At 41.0% G+C, this 18,660-nt stretch overlaps 1 protein-coding gene across 2 annotated transcripts in view; it reads left to right on the top strand.

Moving 5' to 3' along the window:
• The window catches only part of AGBL1 (AGBL carboxypeptidase 1), a 935,290-nt gene that overhangs the window by 337,575 nt on the left and 579,055 nt on the right, over positions 1 to 18,660 (top strand). For both annotated transcript variants that reach the window (XM_006072797.4, XM_045163819.1), the window contains one exon: positions 14,118 to 14,298. In XM_006072797.4, coding sequence (XP_006072859.4) covers positions 14,118 to 14,298 — 181 coding nt within the window. The remainder of the gene's footprint in view (positions 1 to 14,117; positions 14,299 to 18,660) is intronic.

Genomic DNA, 18,660 nt, shown 5'->3' with positions numbered 1-18,660 from the left:
CATAGAGAGGTTAATTAGAGGTTAATTACAGTTAATTATGGGCTTCCCTGGTGGCTCAGTGGTAAAGAACCTGCCTCCCAATGCAGGAGACACAGGAAACACAGGTTCAATTCCTGGGTTGGGACAATCCCCTGGAGGAGATGACAATCCACTCTAGTTTTCTTGCCTGGGAAATCCCATGGACAGAGGAACTTGGCAGGCTACCATCCATGGGTTGCAAAGAGTCTGACCCGACTTAGCAACTAAACCACAATGGGGCTTCCCCGGTGGAGCTAGTGGTAAAGAACTTGCCTGCTAGCAGAAGAAATAAGAGACATGGGTTTGATTCCTCAGTTGGGAAGATTCTCCTGGAGGAGGGCATGGCGACCCACTTCAGTATTCTTGGCTGAGCAATCCAATGGACAGGGGAGCCTGGTGGGCTACAGTCCATAGGGTCACAGAGTTGGACATGACTGAAGTGACTGCACACGTGTGCACAGAGCAAACCTTTTCTGAGGTCAGCCTTTGCTCCACAGCTTCCTCCCTGCTGCCCCCCAGATCCTCAGTGAGGCAGTGGCAGTGGGGGCGCGTGAGCATCCTCTCTCCTCCTTCTGTCAGTACAGGAGCCCTTGTATTTCTGCCGAGAAATAAGAAATCTCTTTACAGAAAGAAGCCAGTGTCTCAGGCTGTTTACCTTTCATTCTGTGGTCAGGAGATCATTTCTCAAGCTTTGAGAGGAAGACAGAGTGCAGAGTTCTGCGAGGGATAAGATCTGAGGCCACTCCAGTATTCGGGCCTGGAGAATTCCATGGACTGTATCGTCCATGGGGGTCACAAAGAGTCGGACACGACTGAGCGACTTTCACTTTTCACTTTCTTGCCCCAGAGGAGGGTGGGGATGCAGATGATTGGTTGGGATGAACTGAAGTTTTTAACCTCACCATTTGGAGCAACCCCAAATGAGACAAGTTTGGAAACAGAAGTCTGGTCAGTTGTGTGTTCTCATGGCATATGGGCCAGAAAACCGGTAGCTTACGAGTTTGTATGGACTTCTTGGTGTTCAGCGGTCAGGACTCTGTGCTTCCGGTGGAGGGAGCATGGCTTCAACCTCTGGTTACATAACCAAGGTCCTGCGTGCCCCATGCCCACCTCCCCTCCTGCCCCCTCAAGTGTTTGTAAAAGAAGGCATGTAAAAAGTAGACCCTGCTCATCTGGAAAGGAATTGTGCCCCGATAATCAGGAGCAGCGAGGGAGATCCAGTTCACACTTGATTGTTCAGAAACTTATTATTAGCACTGATTACCTGCTCTCTATTTTTTCTACCAATATCTGACTTTTGACTTCTCTACTAATTAGCACTTGCATCTGAATATTCGAGAAAGAGAAAAATAAAGACAGATGAAATTCCCTGTAATTTCACTTCTTGTTAGGCTCTCTCTTAAAATAATATAGGAGAATATAATAGGATCAAAGGAGATTGAAACCACTGGCCAAAAAGTTTTATTTTTTTACCTATAATATTTCACATTGCCATTGATAATCATTGAATTTAGTGTTGCAAAGACCTGAGAGAGTCTGATTTTATAGGTCAGGGACTTAGATTTCAGAAGAATTCAATCTTTCCTAATATGTTCAGTTAGTAGGATGCAGACTGGGCCCCAAACCCAGCTCGTCTAACTCAAAATGGACATGGTGCTTGTTTTCATATCAATATATCATTGTGTTTTATTTCAAGAGGATTAATTTCAGCCTTCCTCTTGAGTATACAAACAGAATAATATATGGTCAAATGAAAAGAACATTGGGTTTTGTTTCAGAACACCTACATTTTCCTCCAATGATTTTTAATGATTTGGTTTTGTTATTGTATAATTTGAGTTGTTATTTAAATCTTCAGAGGAAAAAAAGATCTAGGCTCATGGCTTCACTGAAAAATTCTAAAATAAAATTAAGAAAGAAATACTTCTAAACTTCAAAAATCTTCCACAGACATGAAAAAGTGGTAATGGCTTCCAACTCATCATACATTGGTCTCTAAGTCTGTAAAGGACATTACAAGAAAGAAAAATTACAGGCTCTCATGGGACATAGATGCACAAATCCTGAGGGAAAAAATAACAAATCTAGAATTACAGAAATGACATATATTATAATCAAATTGATTGGCTCTCAGGAGTGTAAAGTTGATACACCTTGAAAAAAATCAGTCAGTTTAATATAAAGTGATGTCTTGTTGCTCAGTCTCTGAGTCATGTCTGACTCTGCACCCCATGGACTGCAGTATGCCAGGCTTCCCTGTCCTTCACTATCTCCCAGAGGTTGCTCAAACTCATGTCCATCGACTCAGTGATGCCATCCAACCAACTCATCCTCTGTCGTCCCCTTCTCCTCCTGCCCTCAATCTTTCCCAGCATCAGGGTCTTTTCTAATGAGTCAGCTCTTCGCATCAGGTGGCCAGAGTACTGGAGCTTCAGCTTCAGCATCAGTCCTTCCAATGGATATTCAGGGTTGATTTCTTTTAGGACTGACTGGTTTGATCTCCTTGCAGTCCAAAGGACTCTCAAGAGTCTTCTCCAGCACTACAATTCAAAAGCCACAATTCTTTGATGCTCAGCCTTCGGTATGGTCCAACTCTCACATCCATACATGAGTACTCGAAAAACCATAGCTTTCACTATATGGACCTTTTTTTTTTTTTTTGACAAAGTGATGTCTCTGCTTTTTAATATGCTGTCTAGGTTTGTCATAGCTTTTATTCCAAGGAGCAAGCGTCTTTTAATTTTGTGGTTGCAGTCAGAGTGTCTGCAGTGATTTAGGAGCTCAAGAATAGAAAATCTGTCAGTGTTTCCATTTTTCTCCATCTATTTGCCATGGATTGATGGGATTGGATGCCATGATCTTAGTTATTTTTAATGTTGAGTTTTAAGCCAGCTTTTTTCCATTCTCCTCTTTTACCCTTATCAAGAGGCTCTTTAGTCCGTCTTTGCTTTTTGCCATTAGAGTTGTATCATCTTCACATATGAGGTTGTTGATTTCTCCTGGCAATCTTGATTCCAGCTGTGAGTCTTTCAGCCCAGCACCTTGCTACTCTGTATAAAAGTTAAATAAACCTGTCCATGGACAAAGGGGAACCTGTAAGGAGGATGAAGGAGGGGCATAATCATGTTATAATCAAATCCCATACCTGCAGGGTGGGTGACCCACAGACTGAAGAATACCAAAGAAGTTCTTGCACTTCTGTGAAGGTTTTAGGCCCCACGTCAGACTTCCTAACCTGGGGATCTGGCAAAGGGAATCCCCAGGGAATCTGACTTTGAATGACATTGGGATTTGATTATAGGACTTCCACAGGACTGGGAGAAACCAAGACTCTTAGAAGGCATGAACAAAATTTCATGTCCACCAGAACCCAGGGGAAACCCCACAAAAGACTGAGCCAGACCTACCTGTGAATATTTAAGTGTCTTCTGCAGAGCTGTGGGTCAGAAGTGGCCCGCCGCAGGGTCAGGGCCACTGGCACCAGCAGTCCTGGGAGGTGCGTGTTGGCATGTGCTTAGTCGCTCAGTTGTGTCTGACTCTTTGTGGCCCCATGGACTGTAGCCCTCCAGGCTCCTCTGTCCTTGGGGTTCTCCAGGCAAGAATGCTGGAGTGGGTTTCCATGTCCTCCTCTAGGGCAGGCAGATCAGGGATCAAACCTAGGTCTCCCACATTGCAGGTGGATTCTTTACTGTCTGAGCCTCCAGGGAAGGCCAAGAATACTGGAGTGGGTAGCCTATCCCATCTCCAGAGGATTTTCCCGACCCAGGTATTGAACTGGGGCCTCCTGCACTGCAGGTGGATTCTTTACCAGCTGAGCTACCAGGGAAGGGCATGTTGGCATAAGTCCTTTTTGAAGGTTGCCAATAGACCATGGAGCCTGTAACCTCCAGGACTGGTTCACCTCAGGCCAAACAACTAACAGGGATGGAGCATAGCCCCACCCATCAGCAGACAGTTGGATTAAAGATTTTCTGAGCATTGCCCTGCCCACCAGAGCAAGACCCAGTTTTTCCCCAGAGCCAGTCCCCCCTATCAGGAAGCTTTCACAAGCCTCTTTCTCATCCATCAGAGGGCAGACAGAAGAAGCAAGAACTATAATCCCATGGCCTCCAGAACAAAAGCTACAACCACAGAAAGCTAACCAAAATGATCACATGGATTTATAGCCTTGTGTAACTCAATGAAGGTATGAGTCATGCCCTGCAGGGCTGCCTAAGATGGTCCGGTCATGGTGGAGAGTTCTGACAAAATGTGGTCCACTGGAGAAGGAAATGGAAAATTGCTTCAGAATTCTTGCCTTGAGAATCCCACCAAGAGTATGAAAAGGCAAAAATATATGACACTGGACACCTACCCCAGGTTGGTATGGTCCAATATGTCCAGTATGCTACTGAGAAAGAGTGGGAAAATAACTCTAGAAAGAATGAAGAGGCTGGACCAAAGTGAAAACCATGCTCATCTGTGGATGCATCTGGTTTTGAAAGTAAAGTTTGATGCTGTAAAGAACAATACCCTACATGCAGCTAATTAAAAAAGAGAGGTAGAAAAATCTTTCTATATTGATCTAGAAAGAACTTCAATATATATTAGTGAAAAGCACATAACACAGAAAACGTTCATAGCATGCTATCTTTGGTGGTTGACTTTAGTATCATGTATATTCTATATACTATATAATTTTTTCCATCAAACTCTTTTCAAATTTTCTTTCTCAGAATCTTCTTTCATTGAGATTTTCTTTTTTAGTTTTTATTTTATATTGAAGTATAGTCAATAACCTCAGATATGCAGATGACACCACCCTTATGGCAGAAAGTGAAGAAGAACTAAAGAGCCTCTTGATGAAAGTGAAAGAGGAGAGTGAAAAAGTTGGCTTAAAGTCAACATTCAGAAAACTAAGATCATGGCATCTGGTCCCATCACTTCATGGCAAATAGATGGGAAAACAGTGGAAACAGTGGCTGATTTTATTTTTTGGGGGCTCCAAAATCAGTGCAGATGGTGCTGGCAGCCATGAAATTAAAAGACGCTTACTCCTTGGAAGGAAATTTATGACCAACCTAGACAGCATATTAAAAAGCAGGGACATTACTTTGTCAACAAAGGTCTGTCTAGTCAAGGCTATGGTTTTTCCAGTGGTCATGTATGGATGTGAGAGTTGTACCATAAAGAAAACTGAGCACTGAAGAACTGATGCTTTTGAACTGTGGTGTTGGAGAAGACTCTTGAGTGTCCCTTGGACTGCAAGGAGATCCAACCAGTCCATTCTAAAGGAGATCGGTCCTGAATATCCATTGGAAGGACTGATGTTGAAGCTGAAACTCCAATATTTTGGCTGCCTGATGCAGAGAGCTGACTCATTTGAAAAGACCCTGCTGTTGGGAAAGATTGAGGAAGGAGGAAAAGGGGACAACAGAGGATGAGCTGGCTGGATGGCATCACCGACTCAATGAACATGAGTTTGGGTGGACTCCGGGAGTTGGTGATGGACAGGGAGGCCTGGAGTGCTGCAGTTCATGGGGTCGCAAAGAGTCGGACATGACTGAGCAACTGAACTGAGCTGATCCGTTAACTGGTTGGTTAACAATGCCATGTTAGTTTCAGGTGTACAGCAGTGTTTCAGATGTACATACACATGTATCTATTCTTTTTCAAATTCTTTTCCCATTTAGGCTATTACAGAATATTGAGCAGATTTCCCTTTGCTATACAGTAGGCTTGTTGGTTAACTATTTTAAATGTGGTGATGTGTACATGTCAATCCCAAATTCCCATTTATCCCTCCCTTCTCCTACCTTTCCCCTTTGGAAACCATAAGTTTGTTTTGTAAGTCTGTGAGTCTGTCTCTTTTTTGTAAATAAGTCCATTTATATCATTTTTAAAAGATTATGCATATAAATGATATCATTTTCTTTTCCATTTGTTTTCTGGTCTCTTTCTTCACCCCCTTGCCCTTCAGTCAGGCCATTTTTATCCACTCTCTTCCAGAGTTAAGGTCACATTAGCTGACTTGACCTTAATATCACAATATGCGCTTTTTTGCTATTTCTCCTGCCATCTTTAGCTCCAAGAAAAGTCCCCGTCTAATCACACCATTGTAGAATGATTTTTCATGGTGCTTCCATAGCCTGTAAAATTACTCCTTAGCCTGGCTAAAAGACCTGTTTTAAAAGAATCGGGTACAGATTTAGCTTATAGCATCACTCTTATCTTCTATATAGCTATTGCTTCAGTCACATAAAATGACATCGCTTTTCTTCACACACTATGTGCTTTATGACATTGTTATTTTGCAACTATATCAACTTATTCTTTTCCTATCATCTCCCACCTTTCTTTTCTTTTTTCTTTTAAAAGTATTTTACTGATTTTTTTTTTTGACCACACCATGCAGAACGGGGAATCTTAGTTCCTGCATGTGTGTACGAGTGCTCAGTTGCTTTAGTCCTGTCTGACTCTTTGTGACCCCATGGACTGTAGCCTGCAAGGCTTCTCTGTCCATGGGATTCTCCAGGCAAGAATCCTGGAGTGGATTGCCACGCCCTCCCCCAGGGGACCTACCGGACCAAGGGGTCAAACCAAAGTCTTCTGCATTGTAGGTTGTTTCTTTACCCACTGAGCCACCTGGGAAACCCTCTTGTGGTAGAAGTATGGTGTCCCAGCCTCTGGATCACCAGGAAAGTCCATCATCTCCGTCCTTTCTTTTCTTCATCTGTCAAACTCCAATTAAAATGGGATGAACCAGATCAAATGTCACCTCTTCTGTGAAAATTCATTTATTTTTTAAAAAATTTTCTCTTCTGTGTTTTACTATTGGAAAATATTTTAGAATATATTGAAAAATTGGAAATATTGACAAATATTTTGCCTCTATGAAAACTTACATATGATTGTTATTTTCTGGAGAGACAGACACATTAGGTCAGGATAAAGAGGACATAAGAATGACTCAATGGCCTCCACTCACAGATTTGTCTCTGTGTACAGATGCCTTTAAGTATCTATTAATACAATTAAACACAGATAGGATCCATTACAATTCAGGTATCTCACCTATATTGCTTTCAATCATCATTATGTGACAGGTTGCCAACAAAGGTCCATCTAGTCAAGGCTGTGGTTTTTCCTGTGGTCATGTATGGATGTGAGAGTTGGACTGTGAAGAAGGCTGAGCGCCGAAGAATTGATGCTTTTGAACTGTGGTGTTGGAGAAGACTCTTGAGAGTCCCTTGGACTGCAAGGAGATCCAACCAGTCCATTCTAAAGGAGATCAGCCCTGGGATTTCTTTGGAGGGAATGATGCTGAAGCTGAAACTCCAGTACTTTGGCCACCTCATGCGAAGAGTTGACTCATTGGAAAAGAGTCTGATGCTGGGAGGGATTGAGGGCAGGAGGAAAAGGGGACTACAGAGGATGAGATGGCTGGATGGCATCACCGACTTGATGGATGTAAGTTTGAGTGAACTCCAGGAGTTGGTGATGGACAGGGAGGCCTGGCACGCTGCGATTCATGGGGTCGCAAAGAGTTGGACACGACTGAGCGACTGAACTGAACTGAACCCTCTAATATCAAAAGAAAGAGAACTATGGGCCATTTTTAATGGCTACATAGTATTCTGCTTTATATATCGTTTCCTTAACTAATTTCCTGTGGATGCACATTAAGTGACTTCCAGGTGCTCGCATTACTGTAAATAACGTCATAATGAGCATTCCTCTGTGCTTTGGAAATGTTTTGACAGTTTCCCCTGATTACATAAGATCATGATTATCTGTTTTCCTGTCTTTCTCACCAGACTATTATTAGTTCCCTGAGGGCAAAAATCATTTCTTTTGGAATCTCAAGACCCTTATAGAGTGCCAGTAGGAGCTTATTAATACCACTAAAAGAAAGAAGGAATAAATGAATGAATATTTATATAGTTGGGTGCACATCACACATGTCTTTGGTTCTTTCTCAGTTTTTCATTGGCCGTGAGCCTGGTATCTCTTAGGATTGTACAGTTCTCTAACAGATGTCATTGCCACTGACATAAATTTAATATGTGACTTTAAGAATTACAGTATGCCAAACTATGACTCCGCTGTAGATCTTCATGGACTCCAGAATAGATTTTTTAAATTGCAGAGAAAAAAATAAAAGATGTATACCCTATACTCTTTGCTCTCTCCTAAGCAGAGACGAGTTATTAAATCTTAAATTTTCAATTACAAGAAAAAACACGTAGTATGTGTGTTGCATACTGTTTACAGCTGTTGTCTATTATGGGTTCTCTGGGGCACCATTTGCTGCTACAACTGAACGGTCCCATAGGTTGAACTCACCAATATGAATGCAAAATTGCCTAGAATTACAGAAAGGAAGAGAGGAAAATCTACTAGAAATGGCTAAACTGCTGCTTATACTAATGTCTTCGTGAGAACCCATAGTTTCCCTGTTTGCTTCTTTAGGACAGCCTCTTAGGTTTTGTGGCATATGACAATCTATTGAATTATAAACTTGACTCTCCAAAGAAGAGAAACATCACTGATATTTCCTTGCAAGAGCTGCATTTGACCTATTGACTATAATGCACTAATTGTACTGGTTATCATGCAATGGGACTCAACTTGCCCAGACAATGAGAGGATCCAATTGATGTTGAAAATTTACAAGAGCTTGAGCTTTTTTTTTTTTTTTTTACTTCTTCTTGATGGACTGGGAACACTTACTATTGTTTAATATATTGTAAATGAGCATAGTTCAAAAACCACAGAGAGTGATATGGAATTATAGAACTGAAAATAGGCCACTGATAGAGTACAGATTCATCAAGCCTCTTTATTTCTCAATAAGCTTTTTATTGGCATGTCAATACAGCTTGCTTTGGAAGGAGTGAAAAGTAATTGTGATCAAATGATATAGTGGGAAAGTTGACCTTCAACTAACTTCAACTGTGCTAACCAGCTGATTGTATACCACCCCCAACCCATACACTTACTTAATACATTCCAGTTGGCAAATTGGTAGTCTAACATGCAGAACATCCAGTCCAAAACTCAGTTTATTCAGAAACTTACATAATTCATCTCAGACAGAATATGGTGGGGCTGGAATTCGAACTCTGGAAATACAGCTCTTGAAGTTGTTCTCTGAACTTATGGTTGCCAGCAGGGAAGGATGGGGGGAAGGGATACTTACGGAGTTTGGGATCGATATGTACACACTGCTCTACATAAAATGGATAACCAACAAAGAATCACTGAGAACTCTGCTCAGTGTTATGTGGCAGCCTGGATGGGAGGGGAGTTTGGGGTACATGTGTGTATTTATAGTTACTTGTATATGTGTGGCTGAGTCACTCTGCTGGGCACCTGAAACTATCACAGCATTGTTGATCAGCTATAGTCCAATATAAAAAAAAAGTTGAAAAAATAAAAGTTGTGCTCTACTCCAGTAGGCTGTACTGTCTGTGACTAAACAAATGTACTGTCTATAGAAACATCAGGATTTTTTTGAAGCACAATCTTTGGTATGTCTTGCTCCTGTTGAAAAGCCATCATTTACTCTCAATTTCTTAACGTAGACATTCTCAACTGTTTATTTCTGGGACACAACTAGTAAATATTCTCATTACAACTCTTTGTGTCCCTCTTTTCTCCCCAGTCCAGAAAACACACTTCAGTTCAGTTCAGTTGCTCAGTTGTGTCCGACTCTTTGCAACCCCACGAATCACAGCACGCCGGGCCTCCCTGTCCATCACCAACTCCCAGAGTTCACTCAAACTCACATCCATCGAGTCAGTGATGCCATCCAGCCATCTCATCCTCTGTTGTCCCCTCTTCCTCTTGCCCCCAATCCCTCCCAGCATCAGAGTCTTTTCAAATGAGTCAACTCTTCACATGAGGTGGCCAAAGTACTGGAGTTTCAGCTTTAGCATCATTCCTTCCAAAGAAATCCCAGGGCTGATCTCCTTCAGAATGGACTGGTTGGATCTCCTTGCAGTCCAAGGGACTCTCAAGAGTCTTCTCCAACACCACAGTTCAGAAGCATCAATTCTTCGGTGCTCAGCTTTCTTCACAGTCCAATTCTCACATCCATACATGACCACTGGAAAAACCATAGCCTTGACTAGACAGATCTTTGTTGGCAAAGTAATGTCTCTGCTTTTGAATATGCTATCTAGGTCGGTCATAACTTTCCTTCCAAGGAGTAAGCGTCTTTTAATTTCATGGCTGCAATCACCATCTGCAGTGATTTTGGAGCCCCCAAAAATAAATTCTGACACTGTTTCCACTGTTTCCCTATCTATTTGCCATGAAGTGATGGGACCGGATGCCATGATCTTCGTTTCCTGAATGTTGAGCTTTAAGCCAACTTTTTCACTCTCCACTTTCACTTTCATCAAGAGGCTTTTTAGTTTCTCTTCATTTTCTGCCATAAGGGTGGTGTCATCTGCATATCTGAGGTTATTGATATTTCTCCCAGCAATCTTGATTCCAGCTTGTGCTTCTTCCACTCCAGCGTTTCTCATGATGTACTCTGCATATAAGTTAAATAAGCAGGATGACAATATACAGCCTTGACGTACTCCTTTTCCTATTTGGAATTAGTCTGTGCTATTCAAGGTAACCATATTATAAAGATGATTTTAAACCTGTTCTTTTATTCATATAAATTGAACTAGAGTCTAACAAAATATAACAAATATGTGATTACACTTGCCCAGTCAAATAGGGGTTTATTGGTCTCAAACATCTGGAAGCATTGAAGAAGCTACTGAAGGTGCAGGATAGCTGCTTAAGGGGTTTTTCAAGAACCCAGGCTTTTTCTACCTTTATGGTTACCATCTTCTCATGTGACTTGGTTTCTCTAATTGGCTTCCTCACCTTAAAGTGTCAGATCTATGTTCAAGGAAGGAAGAAGAGACAAATAAAAGAGACAGAAATCTAAGAAGGCATTTGCCAGGTGAAACTATGCTCTCTAATCCCTTTTTCCAGAAAGACTTACCCTCTGGCTGCTATTTACATCTCACTGGTCTCACTCCTGTCACATGGCCATTCCTACCTCTAAGAGGATTCGTGAAGCTGGGTGTTTTGATCTGGGCACTTTTTTAACCTCCCCTGAAACCAGGGGTCTGGTAGTAGGAAAGAAGGGGACTAAAGCTTATTGGACAAGTAACCAACATTTTTTGTGATATATACATTGTGAACATATGTATATATATATCTATGATTGGAGAAGAAAATGAAAACCCACTCTGTTATTCTTGCCTAGAGAATCCCATGGATAGAGGAGCCTGGTGGGCTGCTGTCCATAGGGTCACCCAGAGTCGGACATGACTGAAGCGACTTAGCATGCATGCATGCATTGGAGAAGGAAATGGCAACCCACTCCAGTATTCTTGCCTGGAGAATCCCATGGACAGAGGAGCCTGGTGGGCTGCCACCTATGGGGTCGCACAGAGTCGGGCATGACTGAAGCGACTTAGCAGCAGCAGCAGCATGTATACATATAGGGCTTCCCAGGCGGCACAGCAGTAAAGAATCTGCCTGCTAATGCAGGAAACTCAATAGGTCCAGTTTTGATTCTTGTGTTGGGAAGATTCCCTGGAGTAGGAAATGGCAACTTCCAGTATACTTGCCTGGAAAATTTCATGTACAGAGGAGCAGGGTGGGCTATAGTCCATGGGGTTGCAAAGAGTTGGACACAACTGAGCACCTGTGTACACACACACACACATATACATATATAATGTGAATATATCTGTATCTGTATCTATATCTATTTCTATATATTATGTATATCTATACATAAAACAAGCAAACATTTGCACTTTTATTAATAACCAGTGATTCTTCAATAGATCTCATTACAGATCATAGCATATCAGTGAGACACTGACTTCATGACTGAGAACTGATCAAACAGTATAAACTCCAAACCCAAAATAAAATGTATGAGGAGGGATATTATTAGTTTGACACCAGCCTAATTTCTAAATTCATGAGCTACCGTTTCCAGTCCTTTGCTTCAGCCACTCATGGCTTTTCTTGATTCTTGAAAGCACCATTTGTAAAAACTGGTTGTTTTCACAGACTGGTAAAAACAATGAAAACACAACAGGAAACTGGTTGTGTTTCCTCTGTGTTCTTTGCACGTGTCTTTTTCTTTGCTTAGAAGACCCTTCCTCACCTTCTCTCTCAAGTTGTGCTTGGTTGCTCAGTTGTGTCCTACTCTTTGTGACCCCCCTGGACTATTGAGCGCCTGGCTCCTCTGCTCATGGGATTCTCCAGGCAAGAATACTGGAGTGGGTTGCCATGCTATTTCTCTCAAGTTAGATGATAATTATTCTGCAGGACCCAGTATAAATAAATAGCAACACATCTCTGGAAATGTCTTTCCCTCTCTCAGACAGACCTATTTTTGGTGCTTTATTTACACCTCCATTAGCTTGCTTGTCATTATTAGCTTGAATGTTTGTCACGGCCGACAAGCGCTTTGGTCTTTTACAGAACAAGAACTGTAATAGATTCAGCTTTTTCTACTCAATGCCTCCTGCAGCTCCTGGAATATGTTCAAGATACCTGCTTAAATTAAAAAAAAATAAAAAGCTGAATGTTATCCCCCAAATAAAAAGGATCTACAAAGAGAAGTAATGTGCTCTCACCATAGTCAATAAAAGTGCATGAATATATATGCCCCTTAAACCTGCATCTCGTTGGCTGTTGACAGAGGGGATTTTGTTTGTTTTAACTGATGATAATAGTAATATGATTGGGCAATTAATAGTTTATTTCTCTGTATCTTTTATTCCTTGTTATTTAGGGGTTCTTGAGGTTATTCAGTTTTGTCTTTCTTTGTATAGAATTAGAGACATAGTTTATACCTTCAAAAATATTACTCTTTAAGGGAAGAAAAGCCATAAACTCATAGTTAAATATTTAACTAATGATTTGAATAATTAGGGAGAAAATGACTTGTTTAACTATTAGAATGTTTAGTGGCTAGTGTATTTATACCTGGCAAAAATTTAGTTCTCGTCTTTAAAATGAGTTTAGGAGCAATAAGGAATTGGGTGAGGATACAGAAGGAAGTGAGAATCAAAAAACCCTCACAAAATCAGGCAGGAGGTTAGAGCAGACATGGTGAATTGCTTGTCTGATATCACATGTTCCCCACCTCCCACTTCCTCAAGTATGTGAGGACAGACATCACTAATCAATCAAAGACGTTTTCCACCTGAGCCCAGATGTGGTCTGAGAATAGGTCTCAAAGCTATGTGCATCTTCTGTCAACAAAGAAAGGATGATAAGTCTATCTTTTCTCAATGCATTCTGCATAGAGGTATATTGTGTCAATACACTCCTTGTGATTGGCAGAAAGCGTGTTCCTGATTTCTTTTGCAAAGTGAAGGAGGTATTGCAACTCCAAAACTGAACTTCTAGACACTTCCTTCTGTGAAATCTCTCCAGGATTGGCCTCAGTGTCATAAAGTCAATCATAAGTTTCCCAGTTCAGTTTCTTACTGCTGGGAAATGAGAGGGAACATCCTAACCACAGATTTTATAACTGAGAAGGGAGAGAGCTAACAGGTACGCACCTAATGGCAAGCAATATGCCAAGTGCTTTATAATTACGTCGTTTAGTTTTTAGAACAGCTACAGGAGGTCAGTATCATTGTCCTCATTTTACATGTGAGAAAGCAGCCTTGGAGAAATTAAATCCTTCAGTGAGATCTTACAACTGGTAAATGATGAAGATAAGATTCAATCTCAGATCTGGGACATCCAGCACCATGCTATTGGATCCTGAAGAGAAAACTGTTTCTTTGGTGGTCTTCTAAAATCTGATTCATGACTTGTTTTGATGCCATGAAGTACTTACGGTTTGGATAACAGCCTTGAGCTTTAACTTTATACTCTCCTGAGTTTTACAGACTATAGGGACAGATGGAAAATGGATAAATGCACATTAGGCGTGTATTAGAAACAATCAACCTATTTAAGGCTTTATGCCAGTCAGGTGTAAAACTGGCTTCCTGGAAATTGTCTTGATGGATATGGAAACTGTATTTAGGTTTAATTTTCTCTTGTGTGTGTTTTATTTTTCTCTGCAGGGCAGCGCCCATACCAAGTGATTACGGCTCGAGTTCACCCTGGAGAGAGCAATGCTAGCTGGGTGATGAAGGGGACCTTGGAGTTCCTGGTCAGCAGTGACCCTGTGGCTCGGCTCTTGAGGGAAAACTTCATTTTCAAGATAATCCCCATGCTCAACCCAGATGGTGTCATCAATGGCAAGTATGTCAGGCACCTGGCCTAACTTAGGTCACATTTATGTTACCATGATAATGGATTGTTGTTCTGCTCAATGGGTTTGACTTGAGAGGTCTTGGTACTCTGGCAGGAATAACTTCTCTTGAGTTCTGTTACATTGTACAAATATCAGGATATTCTCTATAAACATTGGTATCAATCTCATAGTTTCTTTTAATAGAAAAGTATAGACTCATAGGCAATTACTAACAGAAGAATCCTTAGAGAGAATTGAATCTAACACTCTCCTTTTAAAAAGGAAGGAATTGATGTCCATGATAATCAGATGACTCCCGCCTACCACCCCTGCCACCTGGGTTGGGTTAATGACAAAGTCAGGGCTCAAACTGTGATCCGATGAAGTTAAGACTGCTGCTTTTCTTTGCTTCTGAGCCTGGTGGGCCATGGCCCATGGGGTCGCAGAGGGTCGGACACGACTGAAGTGACTGAGCACACCCTGCAGATATGTCTTTATTTTCAGTTGTGTTTTTACTTGGAGCAGGAAATGCCAACCCACTCCAGTACTCTTGCCTGGAAAATCCCATGGATGGTGGAGCCTGGTAGACTACAGTCCATGGGGTCGCGAAGAGTTGGACATGACTGAGCGACTTCACTTTCACTTTTCACTTTCATGCACTGGAGAAGGAAATGGCAACCCACTCCAGTATTCTTGCCTGGAGAATCCCAGGGATGGAGGAGCCTGGTGGGCTGCTATCTATGGGCTCGCACAGAGTCTTCACAGTAGCAGCAGCAGTGTTTTTACTGGATTCTGGATACAGCTATAATAAGCTGTATTTAAATGGAATGGCTGAAATGGTTGAAGAATGGCCACGGAATGGTTAAAAGTGCAATGACTGAGAAATGGTTGGCTGAAAGAGAGAAGACTGGGGTGGTGCTTTTCCTAGCCCACTCCTACATGCCTTTCAGAATGTATATTGGGAAAGATGCATTCCAGTGTTAGAAAGAGTCAGCATTTTCAGAGTTTGTGGGCTGAGGCCCAGAAAGCAGAGCAGGTTCTCAATATCTCACAGCCGGTGGATGGGGGTGACAGGGTGAACATTCATACATACCTGCCTCAAGCTGTGGAAAAAAACTTAACATTCCTTCCTTTGGTAATAAATTATTATTTTTACTATAGGATTAGACAGTGATATCCTATGGAAAAACCAGAATTCAAGATAAATAGAAATATTGAAAGGAAACATAATTTCAAGAACTAAAGATGCAAAAGAAGTTGTAATTTAAAATATCCATATTAAAGAGGCAAACACACACTTTTAGAAACTGAGAAAATAGAGCAATATTGAAAATGTGAAAATAAAGAGATAAAATGAGAATTATAAAAAATATGAAAAAGCAAATTTCAGAGATAAAATGACTTAAATAAGAAAATTTTTAAAGAAATATAAAATAATTTCTTTCAGGAAACAAATCCTAAATATTAATAAATGTTGAAATGCTGAGAATAGATTAGTTTCAAAGGATAAGAACAAAAAAAGAATATTGAGAAGTTAAAAAGGTTAAAGATATAAAAATGGTAAAATAGTAAAAGAGGATCAGAATAAATTCCAAATCATAAAATATGTTAAATTATGCCAAGATGAAAGCAAATGAAAGCTAAAGCCTATAAAAATAAAATTAAAAAACAAACAAACAGGAAAGCAAATAAATAAATAAAGAAAGCAGCCTCATACTTAACAAATTTCCTAGTTTTGTAGCTCCCCAATTCTTTTTTTTTTGATGGAATTTTTTGGTGGGCAAAGAACAAGGTCCTTACTTTTTGTATATGGTGACTGGTTGGCACAGTCTGGCACTTTTTGCATACGGTGACCGGTTGGTACATATGAGGCATGAGAGGACAAGTCCTTTAGCAGGTACCATCAATCAGACCTGGGCAGCAGTCAGGCTTCTTAGATCTCAAGCGGGACAAAGCCCTGAAGCACAGTGTCCATTCCTGGTCCACGGCACTCAGCTGGCTCCTACCATGTGTTCATTGAGCTCTAGGAATCAGCTCTAGAGTCTCATTGAATCTCTCCTCCCTGCTTGAGGGGCTAAGGATTTTATTAGCATGCTTACTTAGCCTAAATGGATGGAAAACAACTCTGCAAGCTGTCTTGAGGGACATGACCTCGTTTCAAATATTTTCTCATCCAAGTTGGCTCTTTTCTGAAGTTACGTGTTCCCTTGAATTATCTGGAGTCTGGCTGAGAGTGAAAAAAGCACTGGATTCAGAGTCATAATTCTACTTGGGAATTCTGGCTTTCCTCCGACCTACTTAGTTTTCTCTTCTGTTGCAACAGGAAGCTCCCTGTTGACCCATCTGGGTAAAGGTCTTAAAAGCCTAAGGTAATATTCAAGCTTTGGAACAAATACTATAGTTTCTTCTATTTCAGATGCTCACACCTCTGAATCAGAGGCTTGGTCCAGGTCTTAGTTTGAAAGGTTAATGTGGTCTCATCAGTGAATATCCTTCTGGTCTGGACATGCTTTGTTTCCAGCTGGTTGCTTTGGGTTCCCTAATGGCAGACCAGCTTCTTCTTTATGACACCACCATTCATCATCATTACCATTATTTATTATGACTAACTTACCCTTTTTATTTATATAGCATCTTTCATCATGGAGCTCAAAGCACTTTGTAGGTTACTTTGGATCACTCAAACCATTTTGGCTGAGAGGGATTTGGAAATCATACCCTTATTCTACTGAAAGGAAAATCCCCAGGTCATTGCACATCATTACCGAAAGACTTGAGGCTGCCATGGAATCATAACATCACATATTAAATAGGCTTAAAATCCTCAGCTCATGAGCCCTTCTCAGAACATACCTAACATATGGTTTACCTAGTTTTTGTTGAGTCCCTAAGTCGTGCCGAACTCTGCGACCCCATGGACTTAGCCTGCCAGGCTCCTCTGTCCATGGGATTTTCTAGGCAAGAATACTAGAGTGGGTTGCTGTTTCCTTCTCCAGGATATTTTCTTGTCCCAGGGATTGAATCCATATCTCCTGTATTGGTAGGTGGATTCTTTACCACTGAGCCACCATGGAAGCCCATGGTTTATCTAATGTCCACTTAAATTCTTCATTGACATTCCATTTAAGGACATACACATTCCATAGTATATAATTAGGTGGATTTGTTTTTCTCTGTTTTGATTTTATGAATTTTACACATTTTGCCTAAAATGTGTAAAAATAAGGATAAGATATTACCTTCATTTTACATGTCTTAACTTCCCCAGGTGGAACCCCCTCCAAGTTTGATGCAGTTCACCTAAATATTGCTTATGTGATTTTGTTTCTGATGTTCTGACTTTCATTGGTTTTCTTGGGACACATTCCTATTCATAGGCTTCTTAACATTAACAAAACTTCCCTGTGTGTGGTCTGACCAGCAAAGAGGCAAGCTTTGCCTAAAGATTAAAGAGCCCAAACTTGAACTTGGCACTTAATCTACCACATGAAGCTTTTCTTTTACAAGAAATGATGGGCCCCTATGGAGTTTGAAAAACCGTGTAAAGGTGGAGTAGTTTCCTTGATGCTAATGGAGACTCTGAGGATGGCTGAGAGGTTTTAATAGCAGTGGTCAGGGAGACAAAGCCAGGATTTTCTAGCAGAAATAGAGAGGGTCTTGCCAAACCAAAGATATCTTAGCAACATATGTCTGTAACAGGAAAACAAATCACAAAGACGGTTTCCAAAAGAAACATCCTACCATCTTGTTGGCCTGGTCATTTGTATTGAACTAGGCTGAGTTCTAAGTAATCTGGGAGGCCTGACGCAGTGATCCGTTGATTCTTATAATTCTTCCCAACATGCAATAAAAGTAGGAGACCACCGGTTGGGTTAAAACAGAGGTGATAATGGTGGCTTGATTAAAGCGGGAGGTGGGAGAAGACAGGTGATACCTTAAAAGGTCATCATGGCAAGTAAGTGAAGGAGAGGAAGAGATCTAATGTGATTCCCAGTTTTTGGGCTTTGGTTGCTGGGTGGATGGTAGTGACAAAGAATTTTTATAAAATCAACACACAGGCCAACATTTTGTTCCCAGTAGAATCGGAGTATATTTGTCCTTAGTATATTTGTCCTTAGTATATATACAAGTCTACAAACATGATTACCTCTTCCAAGACCACAGTGGAAAAGAAGTAAACCACAGTAAAGAAAACAGTAAAGATGGTGTTTTGCCATCTTGAATCCAGCAGAAACTAACACAAGATTATAAAGCAACTCTACCCCAATATTAAAAAAAGAACAAAGGTCATGCTGTAAGCAATAGCTGACTGCTTTAGGACAGCGGTCCCCAATATCTGAATTCTAATGCCTGATGATCTTAGGTGAAGC

This window comes from Bubalus bubalis, chromosome 20 (assembly GCF_019923935.1).
Source record: "Bubalus bubalis isolate 160015118507 breed Murrah chromosome 20, NDDB_SH_1, whole genome shotgun sequence".
In the NCBI taxonomy this organism is placed as follows: domain Eukaryota; kingdom Metazoa; phylum Chordata; class Mammalia; order Artiodactyla; family Bovidae; genus Bubalus; species Bubalus bubalis.
The sequence above is the reverse complement of the archived record's forward strand: the minus strand, read 5'-3'. Positions and strand labels throughout refer to the sequence as shown.